At 35.2% G+C, this 26,787-nt stretch overlaps 1 protein-coding gene across 1 annotated transcript in view; it reads left to right on the forward strand.

The window, feature by feature from the left end:
- LOC309659963 (multidrug resistance-associated protein 1-like) overlaps positions 1 to 26,787 on the forward strand; it is an 88,592-nt gene that overhangs the window by 40,904 nt on the left and 20,901 nt on the right. Inside the window, exons 9-18 of the mRNA XM_082460304.1 lie at positions 1,269 to 1,415; positions 3,168 to 3,255; positions 3,350 to 3,416; positions 3,802 to 3,928; positions 7,770 to 7,946; positions 11,071 to 11,238; positions 12,514 to 12,676; positions 16,484 to 16,559; positions 23,277 to 23,337; positions 23,790 to 24,009. Of these exons, the coding sequence (XP_082316430.1) occupies positions 1,269 to 1,415; positions 3,168 to 3,255; positions 3,350 to 3,416; positions 3,802 to 3,928; positions 7,770 to 7,946; positions 11,071 to 11,238; positions 12,514 to 12,676; positions 16,484 to 16,559; positions 23,277 to 23,337; positions 23,790 to 24,009 (1,294 nt within the window). The remainder of the gene's footprint in view (positions 1 to 1,268; positions 1,416 to 3,167; positions 3,256 to 3,349; positions 3,417 to 3,801; positions 3,929 to 7,769; positions 7,947 to 11,070; positions 11,239 to 12,513; positions 12,677 to 16,483; positions 16,560 to 23,276; positions 23,338 to 23,789; positions 24,010 to 26,787) is intronic.

Genomic DNA, 26,787 nt, shown 5'->3' on the forward strand with positions numbered 1-26,787 from the left:
TAACCTATGGAGATAAGAGAATGAAAGTTTTAAAGAAGGGGAAAATTTTTTTGGTGCATTCTGTATTTTTTATATATAATAAGATTTTACATCTTTGTAAATTTCTTATAGATTGAACATATGCCATCCTCATTCTTAAAAAATATAACCTGTATTTCAGAGTTCCATTTCAGCTCTAAAATTTTTTGATTTTCATGATTAATCCCTTTTAAGCAAGACCCTAAGTCACACTACACAGAGTTGGGAAGGGAAGTTATCTAAACATTTATTGAGTGTTTCTACTGTTTACCAGACAAGTTATATGCATTGCTTTATTTCATTCTTGAAATAATAAGGCATTACTTTTCTCATTTCACAAAAGGAAATGGAAATATTGATAGTTTGGAAACATCCTCAAAGTTATAGAATTAGTATTTGTAGGTGAATTGATATGAACTGAGGTCATTCTCCTTCTGTCACTTCATACAAATATTTGGAATCTCCTGCTATTTAAAGAGTATAAATTGCCTTGAAATATGAAGCAGCAGCTGAAAACCAAAGGATAAGAAAACTACATATACCTGAAGCATCAATTTTAACCAAAGTTACCACTCTCAGTGGTGATGGGGTCAGGGAACATTCTATATGTCTCCCCTGTTGTTAATTTAAAATATTATTATTTTTTATTCAAACAAACATGTGGGTATTATGAAAGTAAAAGCAATATTTACATTTGGAATACTTTAGTAGAAATGTCCAAGAAACATTTGTTTAAGACAGTCCTATGTACATGATAAATAATCAATACATTCTCACGCATAAATGAACTTTTCTGCCTTTTCTAAATGAAACTTACGTGAGTAAATATAAATCTTATCAGTCATGATTTATTTATGCCTTCCTCAGTTAATACTAAGACACAGAGAAAGTATAATTATTGAATATGAGACAGAAGGTATGCACACGTCACTGGAAAAAATTTACATAAAACTTCTCCACTTTGAAAAAAGATGAACTACTCTGTTTTAAATGGGAATAATTACTCTAGTGAAAATACGATATGTCAAAGAAGGGAGCTAGACCACATGTTCATAGGATGTCATTATCTAAGATACACAACTGTATGATCTGTACTAAACATTGATTTCATATCCTTCTGCAGTAGTACTGAATAGTACTGAATTTTGGTAAACAGCAACAATAAAGGTTATTAAAATTTTCTTTCCTAATTTTGAGTCTCTAACTCATAATTGAATAATTGAAGATAATAACATATCTCTATTTTTAAGGTGTCCCTGGCAACATTTGGCGTCTATTTCTTACTGGACGAAGGCAACATTTTAACAGCCACTAAAGTGTTCACATCTATGTCTTTGTTTAATATTTTGAGGCTTCCTCTGTTTGATTTACCAATGGTGATCTCAGCTGTGGTCCAGGTACATCCAAAGTATCCTTAAACTGAGAATCATTTCTCTACTGAAATCTATGGTTTTGCATATTTCATTTCTTTGTCTTTTTTTTAAATTTCACTTTTTGTAGTTGCTTTACACTGCTTTCAAAATTAAGCTCCCTGAATTAATGAGCAATAAAGAACATTATAGAATGGAAGGAATCATGTCTTCTTTGCCTGTGCTTCTCTTCTATAAAAATGGCTTTTAAGCGTCTTTTCAATAGAAAGTCAATTGACTTTCTTTTCAAGTCAATTGAAAATGACTTTTCAGTATGTGATACTGTTTTCTTTGCTAAGTGTTAGTTTCTTTTTTTTAGCTTTTTAAAATTTGGTGTTTGACACTACGTCATTAAACGGTTCATTTACTGTTTTCAGTTGAAAAATTTTTAACTAGGTGCTTTGCACAGAGCTGGATCTGAATTTTCCCAGGGTTCAGCAGCATTTCATCTGTACTGAATGAATAAACCAGGGAGAAAAGTGCATTGATAATAACAGTCTGCCAACAAACCTTGTATGAGGTATCTGGTTCAGCCTGCTTTTATTGTAATCTCCAGTTGCTAGAGGCTCTTTAGATGGTATAATGAGTAGAAGGAGGCTAAAACCACAGGGAATCCAAAGAACTAAGTTCCTTCATCCCTTTGCCCTGAGATTTTCTCAGTTAAATTTTTTTGATATCAGGTTTGGGCATTCCCCCATCAAATCCTTTTCAAGTCTGTGTTCATAAACAAAGTGAATCTTTGCTTATTGGAACCAGCTCTTTGATCTAAGAACTTTGCCTTTTAATTTTTAAATTATTTAAATGAAGAGTAACATACTTCTATAGTAAATACCAATTAAGCTATTTTTGTTACATAATACCATTTTTATGTTATTTTACTAATAATGACCAACAGAGGGCGTAGAAGTACTATTGTTGTGATGCTTTTAACACTTGTTTCACAGCACACTTCTCTTAAAGAAAATGTCATTCTTAGAGTAACAGTTTTCTTTTGCTTTTGAAATTAGAATCTAGCTAAAGGTCTGGTATGGCAAAGTGTTTTCCAGCTCCTAGTGGTATGCTACTACTGTCACTAAAGAAATAAGGAGAACAATTGTCACACAAAAAAAGAAAGAAAAGAGAAGAAAAAGAAAAAGAACCAGCTCTGCATACTGATATGACACACTTGGTAAACAAAACCACAGCCCAATTACATCTTATCCATTAACAATAGACATTTCCTAGCATAAAGTGAATAAAAATATACTAGAGGTTTCATGCAAGTCAGTTTCAGGGGGAAAAATGATTCTATTTATCATAATTGTAGGTAAACATTTTACAGGTATTTTACTATAACTAAATGTTACTATTGCCAAAACAATCATTTTATTTATGCTCAGAAGCAGAATTCATTCAACCATCCTGAAGTTGCTTTTAAAAACTAATTTTTCTATAATTATTAATTAATCACTTATTATGTCTTTACTAGAATGTTAAGGAGGAATTTTGGTTTCTTCTTCTCATGCTTTCCTGCATATATGATATTTGTTTTGATCTTTGATCCTTGAAACTGTTCTTTTTCTTTATAGATGGACTTATTTATAAACATTAAGACAATGCAAACTATGCTTGCTGAATATTTGTATCAATATCTTCAATTTGCATCAAAAAATTTTAATCATACTGTGAATCACAATAAATGCTTTTCAGTTTAACTTGTGCTTGAAACCCAAAAAATTTCATTTGCATTTATTTTGATAGACAAGAATATCATTGGTTCGTTTGGAAGACTTTCTCAACACTGAGGACTTTCATCCTCAAAGAAGTATAGAAACAAAGTACATAGGAGGTCAGCAATTCCTCTTTGTATTCAATACTTATTTGACTTCTAGGCTGAAGACAATTGATTCTAAGATATATTTGTATTTATTTTTTCTTCCTAGATCATGCCATTGGTTTCACAAATGCTTCCTTTTCCTGGGATAAAACAGGGATTCCAATATTAAAAGAGTAAGTCATGGTTTGGAGAAAATTAAAAACAAAAAAATTTTAGCATTGAATTCTATAATGTTCCATGTTTTTATTTTTTAGAGTTTTTAAGCAGAAGATGAATCTATTGGAATTTACAAGATTTTTTTAAACCTCTCAGTGCACATTTCATTTTTATGGTTGTTTTACTCTCTTTTTTCCCTTTTCATTTCCTCTATTTCCTCTGCAGCATTTGTTGTTGCATTTTGGAAGTTTGGGTGTTTGTAGAATAATGTAGGACAATGTGAATAGCAGCAATTTCAGGGATGATACCCAGTGCAGTGATACAGTGACTTGTCTAGGAATATACATTAAAAACAATTATAACAAGAACTTATGTCATCTCTCTCCTTTTCTTGTCATGCAGCTTAAACATAAAGATTCCAGAAGGAGCTTTAGTGGCTGTTATAGGGCAAGTTGGGTCTGGAAAATCATCTCTGCTTTCTGCTGTTCTAGGGGAAATGGAGAAACTTAAAGGAGTAGTCCAAAGAAAGGTAAAGTCAACAATGCATTCTTTTCACATCTCCTAGTGTAATAGGCTACAGCCAGCACATCATCAGTGTCAATAAGAATTTATCAAATTGAATTGAAGATGCAAGTATTTAATGAGCATTTCTAGGTTGTAACAAACATTTAAATTTCCACAGAAATTGATTAACTATGGATGGCTTAGTAAGAGCATTCTGTCCTCCAAGTACTTCAGCAAATCATTTAGGAATGCTTATGGTAATTGTTTGATGATATTAACTAAATTGCAACCAATTATAGAGAAACGAATGTGATTTATAATGTAATTTGATTAGGTTTCTAATTATCATTCACTGCAATGTTTCCTAAGTAATTACGGCAGTTCCATTTCTAAGAAATCTTGTAGTTGCTCATGAGAAGGACCTTTGACCTAGAAAAACCTCAGGAAAATAATAATATTAATAGCTTACATTTAAATTTAAGCCTTTGGACTAAGGAGAGGTCTACTCCAAGCCATTTGTTTTATTCTTAAAGGTCGTAGGAATAAGAATTCAAGAAGTTCTTCATCAGCTTTTTCTTCTTTGAAATACTAGACTATCTAATGAGTTTTTCCTTAGACCTAACTAACTCTTATGTAAAATACTACCTATTCGCTCCTCTCACATCCGACAAGATGGAGAAGCTCTATGGATCTGAAACCAGTGTCTTCACAGTTTTTCTCTCGAGGAAAAATCAACTCCAAATCTTTTTATTTTTTGTTCATAATATATCTTTCCTCATGTCTTTATATCTTTCCTGACTCCAGTTCTTAAGTGATCATTTATTTCTCTCTCAGCATTGCTATTTCTTAGTTTGGAATCAAGTATGATTTTTAGGACTTTTTCTGATAAGATTACACTTAATGAATATCGCTACTTTTTAATTTTAAGTACCCTATCTTTGTCTCCTTATGCCCTTCCTAATGATTACAATCAGCCATTTGTCTGTCGATCAAGATGACTATAACTTTTCCTAGGCCAGTAAGTATCCTTTAAAAATATAATGCTTGTCATGTTGATTTTATTATCGTTCAGTTTCTTTGGCTAATTTCACAAAGCAATTATTGACCACATACTATGCGCCTAGCACTTAGTACCAGGGAAATAAACATGAATAGGATATGCTACTCTTCTTACAGAGTTCATAGTCTAGTGAGGGAGATACTAAGGTCAATTACAACAAGTATTTAAATTAGATTTTTAAAATGAAACAGTATAAAAACAACAAATTCTGCTTTAAAGAGAAAAATAATCAGAAAGTTGGTAGCCTTTTATTTAATCTTGAAAAATAATTAGGAGTTTATCAAGATAAAAACAGTATCAATTCTAGGTTTCACCTGATGCATAAATGATAATAATAAGCTTGACAGGTTAAGGAGTAGATTGAGTAAGATAATGTGCAAAGACCTAGACTAGTTCTTGGCATAGAGTCAGCTGGCTCCCTATGAATTTTTATGGTTATTGTTATCTTCATTATGATTGTTGGGGTACCCATGGTAAGATTTAAAGATTATTTCTGATACCTTTGAGAATTCATAATTAAGAAAGTGTTCATGGTGATAATAGAAACCATAACATTGCTATTACTAATCATAAAGCAGAGAGGACATACTTTGTTTATGTTAAGCTAGGGTTGTCAAAGAGAAACAATATTATCTGTCTGTGTAATTGGCCACATTGTTCTTTAGGAAGCTTGTTGGTCTGGATCAGTGGAGGATTTGAGGTACCACACCCTGAATTATTTCTGAAAACATTTTTAATCCTAAATATATGTGTCATCCTGATTATATCTAATTTAGTAGTAATAATCATAATGATGGCATGGCCAACTTAACATTTAGTATTTATAAGGTGATCTTGTTTACATCTTTCTGTTTCTCAAGGTTTCACATGAGCACTTTTTTGAGGCATATCATTCCAATGTTCAAATTCTAAGATCCCCTATTCTCAGTTTCTAAGGCTTACATCAGACATCATTCATGCAGAGTATCCAGTATTCAGTGTTCTTTGATAAAACATCAGAGATTTAGAGCCCAGTTTTGAATTAGCAAAACTTCTATTATAGTTTTATTATTAAGAATGAAATGAAACAAAAACATTTTCATTTGTGTGTGAGATGCAACTGATAATTATAATGATAATAAAAGGAAAAATTTACATCTCTGTGAAAATTGATCAACTTTTTTTCAGCTGCTGTCATACCAGAGCATCAAGTCCACACCTCTCAATGTAGTATTTAGTTCCTGTTTTATATTATATACCACTTTTCCCTGTTCTGCAATCTTTTCTCCTGTGTTCTTCACCCTCTGTTCCCCTAATCTTGACTAATGTATATCAAGCATTCAGAACTTCTATCACCCGAGGACAGATTTAATATGCTATTCTAATCAAAGGTTATTCACTAAGTGAGGCAATTCAAGAGCAATTACTTTTGTGTTCAAGATCAAGTCAGATCAGAATTATATTGTTTTGGCTCAAAAGCCATTCTATGTCTTACATGCTCAACAAGGAGGAATTGAAAGTTAATCTTTGATCTTCAAAGTAGTTGGTAGAAATCAAAAGACTGGTAGTTACACACAGGTCTACGTCAGAAAGTACTTTAAATGTGTGGTATTGTTACAGAATGCATAATATTCAAAATACTCAAATCAGTGTTTGGATAGAGTCCGTGGGGCAGATGAAATGTGAGTCTAGTTCAAATACTGGGAGTCCTTTAGAAGACAAGGGCTACTTAAAAGGATATTTTATGTAGCAGAGTCATATTCAAGAATAATGTCAAAAAAATAATAATAATAATAATGTCAAGACATAAAATTATCAAAAAATGAATTTAAGAGCAGTGAGTATGTGGAAGAGAGAGATGTGCTGCCCAGACCCCCCCTTCTAGGAAGGGCTTGCCACCCAGCCTTGGGAGTACATATAGCACATCAGCACCTTCATGCTGGCCTCCTGGGGTCCCACTCTGAAAGGCCAGGCCAGTTCAGCCTAACAGAGAATGACTCTGACGGGTGTTGCACCTCCACAGCTCTCTGGAGGGTTGACCAAATCTTTGTTGGATCTGGATCGCTATGTGACTTCCTGCTCTACCCAATCCTCCTTCTTCCTTTTCTTTCCTAAGAATTGATCCCAAATAAACAACTTGCACCCCAAATTCAATGTTATGGGCTGAATTGTGTTCCCCCCAAATTCATATGTTGAAGTACTAACCCACAGTACCTGAGAATGTGAGTGTATTTGGAGATAAGGTCTTTAAGGAGGTAATAAGTTAAAATAAGGTCAGTAGGGTGGGCCCTAATCCAATATGGCTGATATCTCTATGAGAAGAAGAAATTAGGACACACACACAAAGGGAAGGCCATGTGAAGACTCAAGAGAAGAAAGCCATCTGCAAGCTAAGGAGACAGGCCTCAGGAGAAGCCAACCCTGCCAACACCTTGATCTCACACTTGTGAGAAAAGAAATTTCTGTTGTTTAAGCAACCCAGTTCATGGTACCTTGTTAGGGTCAGTAGAGCTGACTAATAAACTCAGTGTCTGCTTCCAGAAAATCCCACCAGACAGGTAACTTTGATAGACACTAGAGTGAAAGTAAATAAAAGGCACAAAGTAACTCATTTGAAGGGGCCTCTAATAAAAATACATAAGATTAAAACAGGATATAAGATTAAAATATAAATAGAATATATTTACATTTAAGAAATAATCTAAATATTTTTAAATTCAATTTAAAGAAGGCAAAACCATGGACTAAATATGTTCCTTTAACGTGGTGCATGCAAGTTCTCCTTTTCCCTTGTTAAGAGTATTTCTTTTATTTATTTCTTTTTTAGGGCTCTGTGGCTTATGTTTCCCAGCAGGCTTGGATTCAGAATTGCATTTTGCAAGAAAACATTCTCTTTGGCTCTGTCATGCAGAAGCAGCTTTATGAGCGAGTTTTGGAAGCCTGTGCTCTCCTTCCTGATTTGGAGCAGTTACCAAATGGAGATCAAACTGAGATTGGAGAAAGAGTAAGGAAAATATATTTTATCTTATGCAGGAATAACATTCCATTCAGCTGTGCTAATAAAATATTTATAGCCTTTTTACTGAGGTCTTGAAAAGCTATACAACTATAATTTTAAAAAGTCATTGTAGAATTCCTATGAAAGAAATGGCCATATTAAGGACGAATAATTATTTATTATTGACTATTTGGAAAACAGATTAAAAATCAGCAGGAAATTCTGTTGTTAGCATCCAAATGGGGGAATGAAAGCCCACCAAGTGGATCATCAATGCTTTGCCTTAGTTGCTGGCATAATGCTGTTCACTATCTAATGAGGGAATAATAGTTTTGTTTCTTGCTGAAGCTCTTGTGCACAAAGTCAAGCCTAGGACAGTAGCAACAGAGCCCCAGTCTCCAGTGGTGGCACCAAGGCCAAGTTCCAGCAAGGCTCTGAGATGATGCTGTTTGAATGTACCTGTTCCATACTTACACCTGCCTGCTTAAGAGGAACTTGTTTCCCAGGCATCGTATTCTTTGTTCTATTTTATTTTCATCACATTAATGAATAGTCATTATGCTGCCCAGTGGTTTGGAGTTAAAAATAAAGCAAAACAAAACAAGATATCATGAGCCAAAGTATGAAGCCCGAGAGATGATCCCCAACCCATGACTAAAATCTCCACTAATTAAACATGAATGCAAAAGCAGCCTCTGCCTACGATTCATGTGTACTATGAAGATAAGTAAATAATCTTTAGTGCTTTGAATTTCTGAGAAGAGAGTTAGCATAACATTGTTAGGCATTTTTACCCCGGCTTCAAGTTATTTAATTGTCTTGTTATATAAATTGAAAACTATAGAACAAAACTATAGAAAGGGGAAATATTTAAAACCGAGGGTGTACATTTTGCTGTACATCTGAAACTAACACAACATTGTAAATCAACTATATTTCAATAAAAATTAAAAAAAATAAAACCTAGGATGAGGCAAATTTTATCTTTAACTAGACTTACATTGGTTTCATTCATAGCCTGTTACTTTGCAGATGTATTTTCTCAAAGTGTTAAATTGATTTAATTTTTTTGCAACCTCTGTGTTTTTTCTGGAATCTTCACTATCCCTCGGCAAAATGGCACCATAGCTAGAATTATGCAGAAATGTGACTTCTTCTTCAAACTTGTTAATACATATCGAACATTATGCTGATAAAGCCAATCTCTAATAAAATGAAATAGCTAAGTATGTAACTAAAAAATTAAAGGGGGAAAAATTCAAAATGTGAAGTATAGATTTAATATAGTCATTAAATGTTATTGCTACTTATAATTTCTGCTTTTTATATTTTTAAATTAAATTTCTCCCAATCTGATGATGTACTTTAAAATAAACATATAATTGAATATTTCAAAAAGAAATCTGTTTACAGCTGTTTATGAGACAACCAAGATAATGAATGTAGAATTTTCCTCACTTTTATTCATCTTTTTCTTTGGCATTCTTCCACTGAACACAAATAGTTATTAATCTATTATATGCCCTTATTCTGCAATGGGGTATATAAGGGTGAGCAAAAGAGCTATCAATCACCCAGTCTTCAAGGGACTGCAATCAACTGGATATCTGCCAGTGATATTATCAATTGTCTTTACCAGTATTTATTTGGACACTATGTGCTGGGAATGCAAGGATAAACTAGGCAGGAGCTCACAGGAGGGTGAGACCCTGACATGGGTATTGTCATTTCTAGCAATGGGTGAGTAAACAGGACACTGCAAGACAAGAAGGGAAGGAATGAATCACTTTACTTGGAACTCTGGGTAGAAGATTGATTTCAAAGAGGACTTAGAGTGAGTATCTTTTGAGTTGAAAAGGGAGGATATGGGCACCCAAGCAGAGTGTATAGGCTCTGCCCAGATATGAAAAGGCAGGCTAGTCTGCTTGTAGGTCACAGTCACTTGAGAAGGCAGCATTGGGTGAGTGGTTGAAAGATGAGTTAATACCAGAATATAAGTATCTTAGGTTTCTACTAAGGAATTTGCTGATGCTCATGGATGATGGGAAGAGAGAGATATGGGCGTACAAGATTTTTAAGCAAGATGATAACATAATTACAAGATACGTGATGACAAGTCAGAGGATGGATTGGAGAGAGGGGTGATTGGATGATAATAGCTAATGTTGATTGTGTCTGTATTCGGTGTTGGCTTTGTCCTAAATATTTTACACTCAGTAAATGCTCATGACAAGCCCATGAGTTGGGGGCTGTTATAATCACACACACACACACACACACACACATATATACGTATTGTATTACTTTGTATATATTTTTTTCACTCCTGGCTCCCCTGCTAAAATGTGACCTCCTCATGACAGAGGCTCAGTTTCATTTATCTTTAAATCCCAAGTGCTAGCACAGCACCCAGAATATAGGAGATATTTGTGAATAGTAGGAGGATGAGAAAGGCAAAGAAGCAATGACATTTTACAATTATAGGGCACTGGCTAAGTTCTGTGCTGCATGGAGAGCTTTTAAACCAGATCTGTAAACACTAAATATAAAATAAATCAAGTAAATTGGGCCTGGCCCCATAATTCTCCATACATGGCTGTACATGTCGACTTTAATTCTCACACAGAGTGATGTATATTCCTTATTCTTGCTTCTTAGAGTTGTACTTTTGCCAACAAGACTTGTACTAATCTTTCTACAGAAGAAAATAGGACATGTTGATTGCTGCTTTGGTAATTTAGCTATTATTCTCAGTCTCCTATGTGTCAATTTAAAAATGATCACCAGTGTCAGTACACGGCTGGCAGCCAAAAGTTTTCTTTAACGTTCCACAGGCACAACTTTTCAGAGTTAGGGAACTGGAAATTCTTTTCTCCATAACTGTTAGTATCTACTTTTGAAAGCAAGCAATTAAGAGAAAGCAGATATATCTGTTAATTTGCACAAATTAGTGGTACTAGGAAATAGAGGCTTTTGGAATTTTAGGATAAAGAAAGGCTGGAGTGTTAACCCTGAATTATTACCTATCCCTGCTACAGAAGAGAATTTGGACATAACTCCATGTGCTTTGAGATTTACACATTTTTCCTCTGGTTTTGTTTTGTTCTTTTTTCTCCTGCTTCATTTTCAGGGTGTGAATATAAGTGGGGGTCAGAGGCATCGAGTCAGTCTGGCCAGAGCTGTCTATAGTGGGGCCGACATCTACCTCCTGGATGATCCCTTGTCTGCAGTTGATGTTCATGTTGGAAAGCAACTTTTTGAAAAGGTGATTGGGTCATCCGGCATGTTGAAAAACAAGGTAGCCATAACATCACTTTTGCTTTAGTGAGGGAAGGAGAGGATAATCTATGTAGCATTGTGCCCAAAATTCTAATATTTTGTTTATTTGTTGAAGCAGAGTAGTTAAATTTCACATAAAGAATGAGATGTTATATTGCTCTTTTACAGACACACTTTAATGAATATTTTAAAATTTTTTACAAGTTTACTCTGACCACAACTTATGTGATTATTACCTCATTGACTAATACCATATTCGAAGGTGGTTTACATGCCAAAATGAGTTGTTTTTAGCTTAGGTGACTTTTTTTGAAACGTGGTATTTTGATGCATAGTACTTTTATAAAAAATAGTATTACTTTATTATTTATTACTTAAAATTTGGTATTATTAATCTAGCATTCATAACAATTCAGTTGTTTTGTGAAGGAACCAAGAAGAAAGGAATTAATATTTACCAAGTGCATACTATGTTTGACACTAAATTAGTTCATTTAGTTCTCATAGCAAGTCTCTGAGATAGGCATTATCGTTATTCCTATTTTATACATGAAGAAACTCAGGGCTTATAATGACTCGATGTAGCTTGCTTAATTTAAGAGCCACAGAGTTTTTTTTTTTTTTTTTTAAAGATTTATTTATTTTATTGATTGATTGGTTGCTATGTTGGGTCTTCGTTTCTGTGCTAGGGCTTTCTCCAGTTGCGGCAAGCGGGGGCTACAGAGATTTTTAAAAGACTGTCTGACCACAAAATCACACTCATCCATTCACAATATGTGTTTACAGATTTATTAATATAGAGAATTCTGGAAAAATTAAATGTATAAAATAATAAAATAAATATTTAAGTAAAGAATAGACAGATGTCTTTACTTATTGAAATGAAACCAAGATAAATCTTCTCATTCAATTTTATGTATATGTATACAATAATATGGAAAGATTTAAAAATAAAGACTTGAATCAAACATGTTTTTGTAATGCTACAGGACCTTAGAAAAAGGAAGCAAGAATGACAGTTATAAGATTGTTTTTAATTTGCTGTAAATTTGATTCATTTTGAATGAATGAAGAATACCTGAACTAATGGGTTAGAAACATTTGCTGACTTTTTTTGTCTAGCAGTGTATCATCATTCATTGTGAAATATATTTATATATGCTGCCTTAAACTGGCACCTACCAAGAATTATACTCTAAAATAGTAAAGACAAAAAATAATGATTGCAGCTCTCTTTAAAATGGCTTATTTTTGCCATCTTTTGTAACCCAGGGAATAAAATACTCTTTTGCAGACTCGAATTTTAGTGACACACAACCTCACACTTCTACCCCTGATGGATCTTATTGTTGTAATGGAAAGTGGCAGAGTAGCACAAATGGGAACATACCAGGAACTTCTGTCTAAAACCAAAAATCTCACGAATTTGCTTCAGGCCTTCAGTGAACAAGAAAAAGGTGAGGACACAGTGAAAAATAAACCTAAGATACAGTGTGCTTACCCATTTTGAAAGCCCATTAATTGCCTGATTTCTTACTATGCATTTTTCTTCATTCGTGCTACTTAAGTCAGGAACTGGGTGTCTTCCTTTCTCTAGAAAAGAAACAAATACGTTGGGACACATCAGCTAAAAATCAACCTTGTTTATGATTTTTAAGCAGAATGTTATGCCCCAGGGTCAGTTTGTTCATTTATGAAATAAGAGAGTAGATGACTTATAAGCTCTGTTGCAGGTGTAGAATATAATGGGTCTAAACGTTCTACTTTCTTTGAAATTAAATCCATGTCAAATAAATAATAAATATTTAAAACATACTACTGCATGTTGCGGGAGAGAAACAAAAGAAAAGAAAATCTGAAGAATGACAAGGGAGAATGATATTTGTCTAACTTTTACAAAATAACAACTGAGTTTATTTACTACTAATTTTTGTTACTATAGTCCTAGTATTTTAAATTAAGATTCATAGATATTTGTGTAAATGAAGTGGTTTGATCTTTATCTAATTAGGACATAAGGATGTTTGAAATCTAGTATTAGTTTAGCATTCCAGAGATCAGTCATTTTCCAACTCTGAAAGTTGGATGTACCATTATCTTTTTCCAGCTGTAGATGTTTTTTCATGTGTACCACCATCATGATCCTTGTTCTATACCTTTCCAGAACACCACTGAGAAATGGCTGTAAAACCAGTGAACTATTTCATAATTGCAGGCTAAAAGAAGACATATAGAGTTATTCTTAGTATTTCCTACATGAACTGGTATCTATTCATTCACTTTACACTTTACCTGGATATAAAAGTCAGAAAGATATGAAACCAGTTTATAACAAGATCAGTGCAATTTAATATTTTAATGCCATGAAATCAAAACGCAGAGCCATTTTGCTGATGTGTTTCTCTAAGCTAATACACATTAGGTATGCACTACTATTTTTTTTTATTCCTTGTTTATACTCCTTTCTCAAATTTAAACATTCTATATGTAGATGCATTCAGAAATACCTGATCCATTGTCAGGTGGCTGTGATCATTCTTAATAAAAGAAGCACCTTGTCTTTTCTTAATGGCTAGAAGTTTTGGAAATGAGCCCTTGCCTATTTGGTCAGGCTAAGTAATCATTTATATTTAGTGTGTAGGAAAGATATATCTATGAGTGTCTCTGAGGGCTGCAATGAGGATGTGGTCTGTCATTTTCTCTATCCCCAGCACTTAGGTAGCCTCATGTTAGGCAAATAACAGGTACTCAGTAGCTGTTTGTTAAACAGATGAATCTGCCTCCATTTTTTCTACCAAAAGTGTGTCTCCTCAGAGTTAATGGGATGATTTGTAATGCTACGAGCCAGTATATATTTTTTGCTATTTATTTTAAAGGCAACATGAAATATAAGTTGTATTACTTTGGAAAATATAGCTCTGAAAGCAGGCAATGTGTAAGTTTTAAGTTCAATATTTAATCTACCATAAAATATGGAACACAATTTTGAAAGTTGTGGAATTTGCTCTTGTTTAAGTCTCCAGTTTTGGAAACAAATATCATACCTCCCTCCACTGATATATCTCATGTACACCAGTCCTCTGTGGTAACAAGTGGAAAACATCTTGAAGTTGAGCTGACATTAATAGATGTTACTATCTCAGCAACAGAAATATGACAGATTTAGGAAAATGTAAACTGAACTTTCTTCTAATTACTTCAGTATTTTGTCTTTTCTGTTAAAATTCATAAAGGTGGTGAGTAGAAATCATTTTTGTACTAGAAATAGAATATGCTTTTTGCAATGAATATTTCTGGGATTCTGATTTATTTGGATGCTGAGTAAAAAATATATAAAGTCTTTTTAAAAGCAGGCATAAAATTACTCATGTTAATACTAGATAGATATTTGTAAAAAGTCAGCCATATATATTATAATTTTATTAGTGGCCACACAGAGCAGAACAAAAATAGATTAACTGATATAAAATTGATATAAAACATCCCCCAAACAACAACGTCAAACCTGGTTACATTTAGTCACATTTCTGCAGTATTGCCCTTAGACCTGGGCCAATTTGACCCAGTCCTGTACTACGTCTCCGCTCTGCCTTCCCTGGCTGGCTCTCTGGCCAAGGCCTAGGGATTGTGCCCATTGGGGGTCCTCTTTCCATCCCCCCACTCCTTGACCACTCCAGGTACTTGGAGTCCCAGAGTTCTCTGCCCATATGACATAAATTTGCTCCAAGGACCTGGGCTCTCACTCTTTAGTTCTATCCTCTTAAGGGTCGACTGCTCTACTGGCATTCACTACTCCTTGGATAAAGGATGTTTTTATTCTTGGAGGAGGGTTAACAGAGTCTGGACATGTAGCTGAGGTGGCTACAGACATGGTGAGGAGTGGAGCTGGGGTGGGAGAAAACCCAGCAAGGACCTTGACCACCTCACCCAGGACTACCGCATTCCCCAGAGGAACTCGCAGGGCAAAGAGGATATACATCTTGCCCAAGTTAAGATAGATTGTAAGTTGCAAAATTTGAATCCATCACTGCCTCTGTTTTATGCCAGAGGCCAATCAAACTGAGTGTAGGTCTCAGCTCGCTCTTGCTCTCTCCATCTCTCTGTCTTCCTCTTTTCCTCTCTCTCTCCCTCTCTGTCTCTTTGACAACTTTGGGTTTCAGGCAAGTCACTTATCCTATCTGAGTTTTACTTTTCCCTGCAAGATATGGGTAAACTTACCTGTTCTCTTTATCTTATCAGCTCATTTTGGCACTCAAATTGTATAATGTATGTGAACACATTCTATAAATTATAAATATATAAATGTAAACATTATTATTATCAGCTATAAAGATGAAAATGTGCCTTAGACAGGAGAGGATGAAACATCCCCAAATTGAATTTTAATTCTGTGAGACATGGAATCCCATGTTTCTTAGAGGTAGTTGATGTAAATCAGAGGCTTCCTTTAAGGACCAGATGTTTACTTCTAGAAATAAGAAAACATAGAGCTCATATAAGAGACCTTAGAAATCTCCAAGTCCACTTCCTTCTTTTTAAAGATAAGAAGTCTGAAATTCAAGGAGGTTAAGTATTACACTGTGGGAAAAGACAAAAATCTGCCTAGCTCTGAGATGTTTCCCATCGAATTCACTAACAGTAACTTGAACCTCAGTCTTGTAGTTCTAGATGTGTGACTTTGATTAATGCTACCTGCTTTACTTCTCTGTGCTTTTTATCTGTAAAATAAGGATAATCGTAGCATCTTCCTCACAGGGGTAGTTTTGAAACATAAGAGTTAAAATATGTAAAGTATTTAGAACATTGCCTGCCATGTAGGAAGCTATTACTAGTGACATTAGTAAGAACATGACAGAGATTCGGGGATTACCATTGCATGCTCTTAATACTTTTCACAATAATAACATTTGTCTGTAAGACTTGATGATATTGCATTTTTTTTTTTAAAGACTGGAGTCATGTTCCTCTTGGGCAAATACTTAAACCTTCTGTGGAAGATCCAAAACAAGTTAGCACTCCTCTCTAATCTCTAAGAAAGAACTTCTCTGTAGGCTTTTTCATTATGGAATCTTAGTTTTCTCAAGACATTACAAAACATTTTAGGTGAAGGGGAAATAAAGGGGAAAATGAAAGGCTCCCAGTATACCTATGGATCCAGAACACAAAAAATTCTCTAACTTGTATAATCTTTCATCATATTTCTCTCTATTTTGTGCATTGTTTGCTTTTATGGATATAAAAGCACTCACCATCTTCTTCTGCAGCTCATGCTTTAAAGCGAGTCAGTGTAATCAACTCCAGAACTGTACTGAAAGAACAAATCCTGGAGCAAAATGATAGGTGAGTATTAGGGTAATACCAGGCTCATAGGGATTATGGACTAATTAATTACATTTTTTAGCATTTAAAATGCATGCTATAAAAATGATCTGTACATTATGATGGATACAAAATGTACTTAGTGGTTTCCAAATTTTATACTATAAGTTACATGGTTGTATCTAAGTTTTTAAGTGAGATGTATGTGACTTAATTTGGGACACATAGTAACTCTCAGTAATTTCTAGCACTAGAAGAAATCTACTCGGATTTGTGTGTGTGTGAGCTAAAGATATACCCCAAATGAATCTGTTTAGAAAAATAAGAGGAAGGAAGGGAAGGAGGGAGGAAAAGAATGATAAGGGAAAGGAAGAGAGAAAGAAAAATAATAAAACTTTGACCCTGATTGGATTGTTATATTATACTTCTTTTTCATTTTTGTAAGTAACTAAAATGAACAGTGATCGAAGCAAATTAACCTAATCAGTTATTTGCCCTAATACTCCAACAGTTGCAAAGAGGAGCCAAAAAAAAAAAAAAAAAAAAAAGGAATAATAGCAAAAAGTGGTTTAAAAAGTAAGTGGCTAGAATTCTAGGGACCTGCCACTGGTCAAAGTTGCTAAAATGGAGAATTGGAATGGATTAGAGAGAAGCAAATACTTAGGATCCAATAGCTCAGAATTTTGTAGTTTTGACCTTGAGTAAAAGAATGGGCCTTGAATTTATTATTTTTTTTGAAAGGGTTGGATATTCCTGTGGTTGTGTGACGATGTGGATGTTGCAGCTTGCAGCTTTGTGTACATGCCAGGTTTAGCTGACTGAAGAGGTAAATTAAATGATTCCTCTGGATCATAAAGACCTTGGACTGCTTTTCTTCTTTATTGTCTTGGTGTTGTCATCCAGTCTCATGACTTTAATGACCTTTACTCCAGGTTTATATCCCCAGCCCAACCTGTTCTCTGAACCCCCGAGTTGGACCCTCCTCTTTGATGTCTAATCTTCTTAGCTAATGGCAACACTGTTCTTCCAGTTGCTTAGATAAAATATCTTGCGATCACCCTTGACCTCTGTCTTACTCCATATCCAATCCATCATCAAATCCCATTGGCTCTGTCTTCAAAATATATCCAAGAATCCAGAATTCAAACACTACTCATCACCTTCACAGCTTCCCTTTGTCCACATCACTATCATTTCTCCCCTGAATTATTATAATTGTCTTCTTACAGGTCTTCCTGCCACCAGCCTTGCCCTGTACAGTCTGTTTGCAGCATAACATCCAGAGTGGTTTGTTTTACAAATATGAGTCCGATCAGGTCATTCTTCTGCCCCCAATTCTCCAAAGGATTCACATCTCAGAGTAAAATCCCGAGTCCTCACAATGACCTATATATAAAGCCTTGGAGGACCTGGACCTGTTTACCTTTCTCAGAACCTCCTAAAGCTCATGTCACTCTTCTACTGCAGCAAGACTGACTCTGCTGTTCCTGGAAGCCTAGGCATGCGCCTCCCCTGGGGCCTTTGCACTTTCCGATCCCACTGCTTAGGGCATATTTCTCCCAGATATCCATATGGCTTGCTCGCCCATCTTCTGCAGGTCTTCTGCTCAAATGTCACCTCATCAATGAAGACTTAGTTAGCCACCCTATTTTATACCACAATACTTCTTACCCCTTCCATGCTTTTTCCCCCACAATTTTTACTAATTATCAGCATACTGGAAAATATACTTACTTACTTTTTTTTTTTTTTTTCTTACTTACTTTTATTTTGTCTTTCTCTTACCTCTAGGTTATAAGCTTTATAAGAGCAGGAATTTTTGTCTTTTTGTTCACTCTTCTATTGCCATCTACATAACACATTTCAACTAAACACTGAATAGCATGTGTTCAGTAAGTATTTTGAATGGATGAATAACTAGAGACAGAAAGCACACTCAAGGAACTTTTAATCCATCATTTATTTTATTTTATTTTTCTTACCATTATAACAATAAGTTTCATTTAAATGAGTGTCAGTTTTTAAGGATGTCCAAGAAAAGCAAAAAAAACACTGAAACAGACTTTGAAATTTCTGGGCTGTGGGATCTTCAAATCTCTAAATTATAAAGAGAGTTTTCACCTGTGTATAGTGTCACCATACACTCAATAAGTAGCTTGCTTTAAGGCTTAAATCTTAAAAATCAATAAGTATTGTTATAAACATAATCATACCCTTTCCTCTGTAATGAATCATTTTTTCTACTTATAAGTCACGGTTAGTCATATCCAAACTGAACCTCTTAAAGTTTTTGTGAACCACTTTTACAAAATTTCTCCTTGAAAAAAGAACCCGAATCCCTATAAACTTTTGTTTACAGAACTGGTTTCTAAACATTTCTCAAGTTCTGGCGGCTCAAACAGGAGCCAGCATGCTGAAATTTAATTCTTCAGTAGAGTACATCAAAAAGATCACCTCAATTCTACTATGGCACATTCATGTCAACAGAACCCAGCGTCAAACTTACTTTTTAATGACTGTGATAAAAATGTTACTGGAGGTCCATGAATTCCCGCATACCAATCTTTTCTTGTTTTTATGCATGGCAATTATATCATTTTTATCTTTTGTTTAAGAGGTCAGAGACCTATTTTCATTTCTCCAAAATATGTGCATCTTTGCCTACTTCCATATATTTCCTAGTTTATTACTTTCTATACTATTCCTAGTCTAGCTTTCATGTTTTTTTTATCTGCTTTACTATTTGGTAAGATAACATTACATGGAGAAAATTTTCCTGACTTTCAACCTAATGTTTTTTAACCTTACCCAATTATTTCCAATTTATGCAGAATTAAGATAGACTAGAGATTGGAAGATACAAACAGGCAAGAACTTTACAATGGAGACTCTCCACAGTGGGATGTACTGAGATAGAACAATGAATCTTCCTCATGGAAGGGTTCACAGGGAAACTACCCATCAAGAGGGAGGGGGAAAGGAAGTTGGACCGAATAATGTCTGAGAGTCCCTCCCTTTGAAATTTAAGAGTTAGAATTACATTATGATGTTAGTTTTGTTTTCAAATTGGGACTAAAATAAGTTGAACTGTTTCAATATTTTGTTTTTCATTTTTTTGATTAAATTTATGTGGTATATAGTATTTTATTTCCTTAAATATTTATTACTATCTTCCCTGACCAAAATAAACTGGAAATGCTATTTTAGTATCTAGACTGCCCCCCCTTCTGGCTTTCATGTCAGACTCTATTAATCACTTTAATCCTCCCATACATACTCTATACTTTGCAACTGTATGCTCAGTTCAGGGATAACGGTTTCAGTATGTTAATTTTATATATTTTATACAAAAATATGCAGACGGGTATTATGCCAACTTTCCCAAGGGTTTCTGAAGGACAGAGCAAGACTCATTTTTAAAACTTCTCTACCAGCATAAAAAAATTTGCTCTTTTAAAATTCAAATAAAACCTGTTATTCACAACAAAGTGCCCAGGACCAAATGCAGTACTTTTGTGGAAAAAGGATAATTAACTTTGTAGTTTGGAAAAACAGTACCCTCCTGTGTAGTGGCCAGTAAATTATTGGTCTTTGTTAGTTATGTCTAATTAGGATGCTTTAATTCCCTTTTAACAGTTGGGTTCATAGCATTTTATATCCAGCTACATTAAGAATTAATTTTTTGGCTTGACACCAATGCTAAATTTGCTTATCCAAACAGAAGCCATGCCAAGGGCTTGAAGGATGATGACAGTAATTAACCCAAATCATATACCAGGAGCTATTCCAATGAAAGTGTCTGTTAAATAGTGTATCTTTTCCTGATGGTAAAGCTGATCCTACAAAGGGCATGCATGTACTGCAACCTCCCACAGAGTGTTTCTTGACACTAGTGCCAGAGACGGAAAGGGAAGAACTACTGGACTGATCAAATAGCCATGTCTTATTCTGGTAAACAAAATGGGAAACGTGGAGAAATGGGGGCATGTACCTCAGTTTAGAATTTCTAGAGGTCAGTTTGATATTAGATATATCAAATGACTTAGAATGTAGCATATCTCATGCTCCTATGTCCCTACAAGGGATCATGAGAGATGTGTAAAGAGAATTATCATTACAGCAATAATTAAAGCAGGAAAAATCTGCAACCAGTATAAAATTTGATTTTGTTAAATAAGTCTTAATATAGTAAAATGATAAAATATTATGTTGCCATATGACAAAATATAAAGCTGTAATAGAATAATATTTGAGGTTCATTATATACTGAGTTACAAAGACCATGGGTAAATTTTTTAAAAAATTAAGACTGGTTATAGAGCAACATTTGAATTATGATACCACACATATAGAGAAAAGACTATAGCAATCCTCTCCAGCGTGTTAGCACCAACTATCTCTGGAATATAGCATTATGAGTATTTTGCTTCTGCTTGTCTTCCTCGTCTGTTGTCTCTCTTCTCTCTCCTCTGTTGTCTTTGCTCCTCTTCGTGCCATTCTGTATTTTCCAAATATTTCTTCAGTAACACAATTCCAGAGGAATTGACAGCTACTTGGTGATTGGTTGGAAATGTGTCAAGGTTGAGACAGAGGAAGTGTCGTGGCCAGAGAAAGCTTTAGAGGAGGTAGGAAATAACTGGTATCGTGTAGGGCGTGTTTGAGATAATCAAGCAGAGAAGAAGGTGGCAAGTAGGTTTTTTACCATATGGATCTGGAGCTCAAGGAAGAGGTATGGACTTGAGAAATCCATGTGAGAGTCACCCACAAAGACGAAGGTTGTAGAAACCGGGAATGGATGAAAAGAAAAGAGTGTGGAGCATAGAAAGGAAATAATGACTAGAACTGAGCCTCAGGAAATATAAACGTTAAAGGAAGACGGAAACTAATGGAGGCCCAGAGAGGCGGGAGAAAACACAAATGTGTGATGGTAGGGAAGTAAAAGGAAATGTCTCTTCAACAAGGCAACGGTCAATGATGTTAAATGCTATGGAGAATTTAAGTGAAATAATTTTTAAGGTATCCCATGAATACGGCAATTAAGTACTGTACTTATTTTATCAAGGCCCCGTTGATGGAGACCGTTTCAGCCAGGTGCCAGAAAGTTCGAGGAGAAAAAGGTGGTTTGGCAGAAAAATGTTTGGCTACAGAAAGAAGGCAAGAAGTAGGATAGTAACTGAACATAGAGTTGAGGGTGGAATCATTTCTGTGGTGATGGTATTAATTATAAGATGAGAAAAATGTGGAGTTCTCTGTGGGCTGAAGGGAAGGAGTCGCTAGAAAGGAAGAAGGTGAAGATTAGAAAAGAGAGGAAACAATTTGGGGTCTCCTAGATTTGCCTTAAGCTAAGAATCCCTTGCATCATTTGTTTAAAAGACAGATTTCTAGAGGGGAAATCTTATAATCTGCATTTTTAAAAAACACTGTCAAGTGTGTCATCGACAGGAAAGTGTGGAAACGCTATATTTAATAAATGTATTTTGAGAAAATGGGGCAGAATGGGATTCAGCTCATAAGGTTATCCTTAGATCTGAGGAGAAAACTACCTTTGTTTTTTACAGAAGAGGATTAGAAAAGGCTGGGTGGAGATGCAGATAAAAGTAGAAGTGTGGTGACTGACTTCCCTATCTGCTTTGACTTTCTCCATCAAGTAGGACATGGGGGTCCCTTCTGAGAGAGATGCAAGAATTTCTAGGCACTATAAAAACCCGGGTGGAAGGAAGATATTGATTTATGGTGGAGCCAGTTTGCTGGGCTCTATGATCTTTTGAAGCAGCACTCCACAGATGGGCAGCAAGTGTGACAAAGGCTAACCTGTGAGTTTTAATGTTGAAATTTAATTGAAGGAAAGCTATTAAAGTTCAGAATGTCACCACAGTTTGGATGACATGGTAATCATGGAGTACAGGCTGGATAATAAAAGGAATCGAGACAGGGCCTAGGTTTGCCTGGGGCTGAGAGTTTCCCGGATGTGGGACAGTCAGTGCTAAAACCAGGAATATCCCAGGTAAACCAGGATCGTTAATCATCTTAGGGGGCAAGGATGATAGAAAGTTACATTTGGGAACTGGGGGTCTAGGTAGAATAAAAACCAAATACAGTGAAAGTAACTGAATGTACAATTTAGAAATAGAAAAAGGTTATGTTATGGCCAGGGACTGAAACAATTGGAGTCAAGTTTTCAAAGGTAGGTTAGTTCCAGGTAATAAGATTCATGGTTTGTGGTCATGAAAGTTGATGGCCAATGTAGAATACAGATGGATGACTCTGGAAGTATGAAGGTCATGAAGGTGAAAAGAGATTGAGTTTAATACAGTTGTCCTTGTCAGCTGTGACATCACCCAGAATGGTGGCAGAACGAAGTGGGACGAATTAGCCTGATGCTAGTCTTCTGATAGGGCAAGAGGCAAGTAGATGAGGAGGCACAGATTATGGTACAGCCAGATGGCATTGGCTTACACAGTCTAGAGATTTGGCTCAAGTTTGAAGGGTAATTATTTAGAAGAAGCAGTGAAGAAAATCATACAATATGCCCTGGCCCTAAAATATATGGGGTAAAAAAGAATAAACACTCTCCCTTCCAGAAGATTAAAGGAACAATGTTATTATCAAGGCAAGTCAGGTCTCTGTTAATGAAGCAGAAGAATATGCAACAAAGTGGTTGAGAATGTATAACTTTTAAAAAAATGTTTAGTTGATCTAAAAACCTAAAAAAAAATGTACATCATCTTGCTTTATCAGGCCCTTATTGGATCAAGGAAAACAGTTCTCAGTGAGAAAAGAAAAGGTCCCTGTTGGTGGGGTAAGCACCAGAATAACTAGTGTTATTTGTTACTAACCACTCAAATATAAATGTTATTAATAAATACCATATATTTTTCATTGAATTTGAGGAAGGTTGCTCTATAATAGTTTGAAGAAATTGAATTGAATGGAACAGTTGGACATTATAGTGGTGTTTAATTAGGATTACATGTTATTTAGCTATGTATATTCTGGTTTACTAATGATAGTAACTAACATTATTTCAACTTTTAGTTTTAAGTGCTCAGGACTGTGCGGGCACTTTGCTTGTACTTATAAGGTGGCTACTAGTATTACTCCAATTTACAGATGAGTAATCTGAGGATTAGAGTAGTTAGTAACTTGGACCAAGATCATAAAGCTTAGGATATGTCAGAGCAGGATTTAAATCTAGCTTGTGTGACTTTTAAGTACAGTAACTTATGTTTTTTTAAACAATTTTGCTTTTAGGTGAAGTTCTCAATCATTCTGAAGTACCTCCAAGCCTTCGGCTGGCTCTGGGTGTGGCTGAACGTGGCCACTTACCTGGGGCAGAATTTGGTGGGAATTGGACAGAATCTATGGCTTAGTGCCTGGGCAAAAGAAGCAAAGCACATGAACGATTTCACAGAATGGAAGCGAATAAGAAGCAATAAACTTAACATCTATGGATTATTGGGATTAATGCAAGGTTAAACAAAAAGCCTAGCTGCTTTTCTTTTCTCTTTCTAACCTAATTGATTCAGATGCAAACGTAGGGCATGGTTTTACTTTTTAAAAATCTATGTCATAATATTCAAATACTTTGGGATAATTCAAATGCCTATGTTTTTAATTCACCATATTTTCAAGAGTAAACAAAAACTTGTATGTGTCAACTACATGGCCCCCACTGAATATTATCAATTTGTCTCATTTAATCTTGACAATAAGTATTTAGAAAGGTGTCAATATCCCCATTTTACAGCTGAGGAAACTGAGTCTCATATGTTAAGTCAGTCAGGACTCAGAAGTCTTAAATACGTGGCTGTCCACTGTATGTGTGAGGCTTGTGACTGATGTGAAGATCAGTAAGTGAGTCTTAAAAACTGCATTGTAAGTAAAGCTTAAAACTACATTGCAAGCAATATTTGTGTAAAAGTAGTAAAAGAAAACACTGTGAGGATTTAGAGCAGGGGGAAGCCATATTTGGTTGAGAGATTAAGGTAATTTCCAGGGCATAGTTGGCATTTGAAGTGACACTAATAAGATGGATGGAAGTTTGTCAGGGATCACAGAGGACAAAAGCTGATAGATGCAGAGAAAGATGTGAATAAAGACGGATGGGGAAGGTGAGGGGGATATAGGCATAGGTGAGGATGCCAGTCTGAGTAGTCTTTAGGTTATTGATAGGGCAGTAGGGGAAATAGAGGTGGAAAAGTAGTTTGGAGATGATAGTTGGAAAGGCAAGTAGAAAACTTTGAGAATTTGGGGAAAAAGAAGTGACAGAATTTGGAGTTATTTTTCAGAATAAGAATAAATTTTCAGTGATGAAAAAAGATGGATTTTTATTGGTGGGACTAAAGTCAGAGACCAGGGAGAAGTTGGGGTGGGTAGGGAAAAAATAATCAAGGATCTTCAGGAGTCTAGATGGGAGATAATATAGTACAAAAAGATCTCTTATCTGATGCATCTCCTTGTCACCCAAAGCATCTAGACTAGTGCTAACCAATGGGTAGGGAATGGAATAAGATTTGAATAAAGTATGAGTGGAGGAAGGGTCAGAGAGCTGCAGTGGGACTGGAGAAAAGGGGTGGATAGGAAAGACACTGCAGTGAAAACATATATAAGAATTGCTGATTGGTGGGTAAGAAGAGAACATCACTCATGATTTTGAAGTTTGGGTAATTGAGAGAACAATGAAGACAAAAATAAAGAAACCAGGGACGAGGGAAGTCAGTTGGTAGAGCAGAGAAATGATTAATTCAATTTGAAGCACGTTTAATGGGAAGTGTGGATACATATTTTTCTGCTGTTTTTTTTTCTCCCCAGTAGCAGAATAGATACACATTGTCCTTCCAAGAAGTTAGGTGATATGAAAGAGTAAGAAGAAAGATACTCAAAAGTATAGTATTCAAAAGTGTAGAACAATTAAAGGGAAGATTTTTAATAATTAATTAATTAATTAATTAACTTTTGGCTGCGTTGGGTCTTCGTAGCTGAGCGCAGGCTTTCTCTAGTTGCGGCGAGCGGGGGCTACTCTTTGTTGCGGTTTGCGGGCTTCTCATTGTGATGGCTTCTCTTATTGTGGGGCACGGCCTTTAGGCACAAGGGCTTCGGTAGCTGTGGCACGCGGGCTCAGCAGTCGTGGCTCGCGGGCTCTAGAGCGCGGGCTCAGTAGCTGTGGCGCACGGGCTCAGCGGCTCCATGGCATGTGGGATCTTCCCGGACCAGGGCTCGAATCTGTGTCCCCTGCATTGGCAGGTGGATTCTTAACCACTGTGCCACCAGGGAAACCCAAGGGAAGATTTTTTAAATAGACAATTTTTGATGTGTTTATAAGAAGAAAGGAAGACAAAGTGAAGGAGAGTGATAAATTCAAATAAGAAATAACAAAGCCATCTACGTGGAAGTCTTGCTATCTAGGGATATGCATAAGGGAAAACAGAGATGCATGCTTTTGGTAACAGAAAATGAAGATAACATTTAAAAATTTGTGATTTAGGGCCTTGCTTCTGTTTTCTCCTCTCCTATCGTATTTTTATTGTGTGACCATAGTACTTCTTATAAATATCTCCATCAGAAAGTAAGCAAATATTGTGAGACAAGTTTATGTTTGTTTTGTCATTCTGTTAACAACATTAATTGAGGAAAGATTTGTTATGTTAACAACTAAAATGAGATACAAGGACTTAGAATGTGTTTGGTTTTGAGTCACCGAATCAAGTTTATTGGCTTGTGGTTTGCAACTCGAGGAAAAAGTAGATATAGAGATCTAGAATGCTGAGCAGCAAAAGAAATGTCCCATATACATCTCTATAACTATGTCTGTCACACATATATAGGAGGGTTAAACTCTTACCAATCCAGTGAGCTCATGTTACAGTTTTAAGGGAGATTCAGTATCCTTCGGAGAATATTTTAAGTGAGCAAATACTGTTTTTCCTATACTAGACAAGGTATGCAAGTTTAGTGTTCAAAATTTTGCTTGTGTAAAGTCTTACTTTTAATTAACTTTCAGTAAGTATAGAAAGTATTTTGTAGTAAAGGTAACAGATTATGCAGAGTTTAATCAAAAAGATATTTTCCTGATTGGATTTTTGTTTTTTACATTTAAAAACATTTAAATTTTTGACTTATTGTTAAATACAATTATAAATTATTATAAATTTAAAATTATTTCTTAAGAAATGAAAATATATAATTTCTGATATTTTTAGTAGTCCGCAGCTGTGTCCTATGGAACGTGGTTCAATCAAGAGCAGGCTGT

This window comes from Balaenoptera physalus, assembly GCF_965194825.1.
Source record: "Balaenoptera physalus genome assembly, chromosome: 4".
Classification (NCBI taxonomy): domain Eukaryota; kingdom Metazoa; phylum Chordata; class Mammalia; order Artiodactyla; family Balaenopteridae; genus Balaenoptera; species Balaenoptera physalus.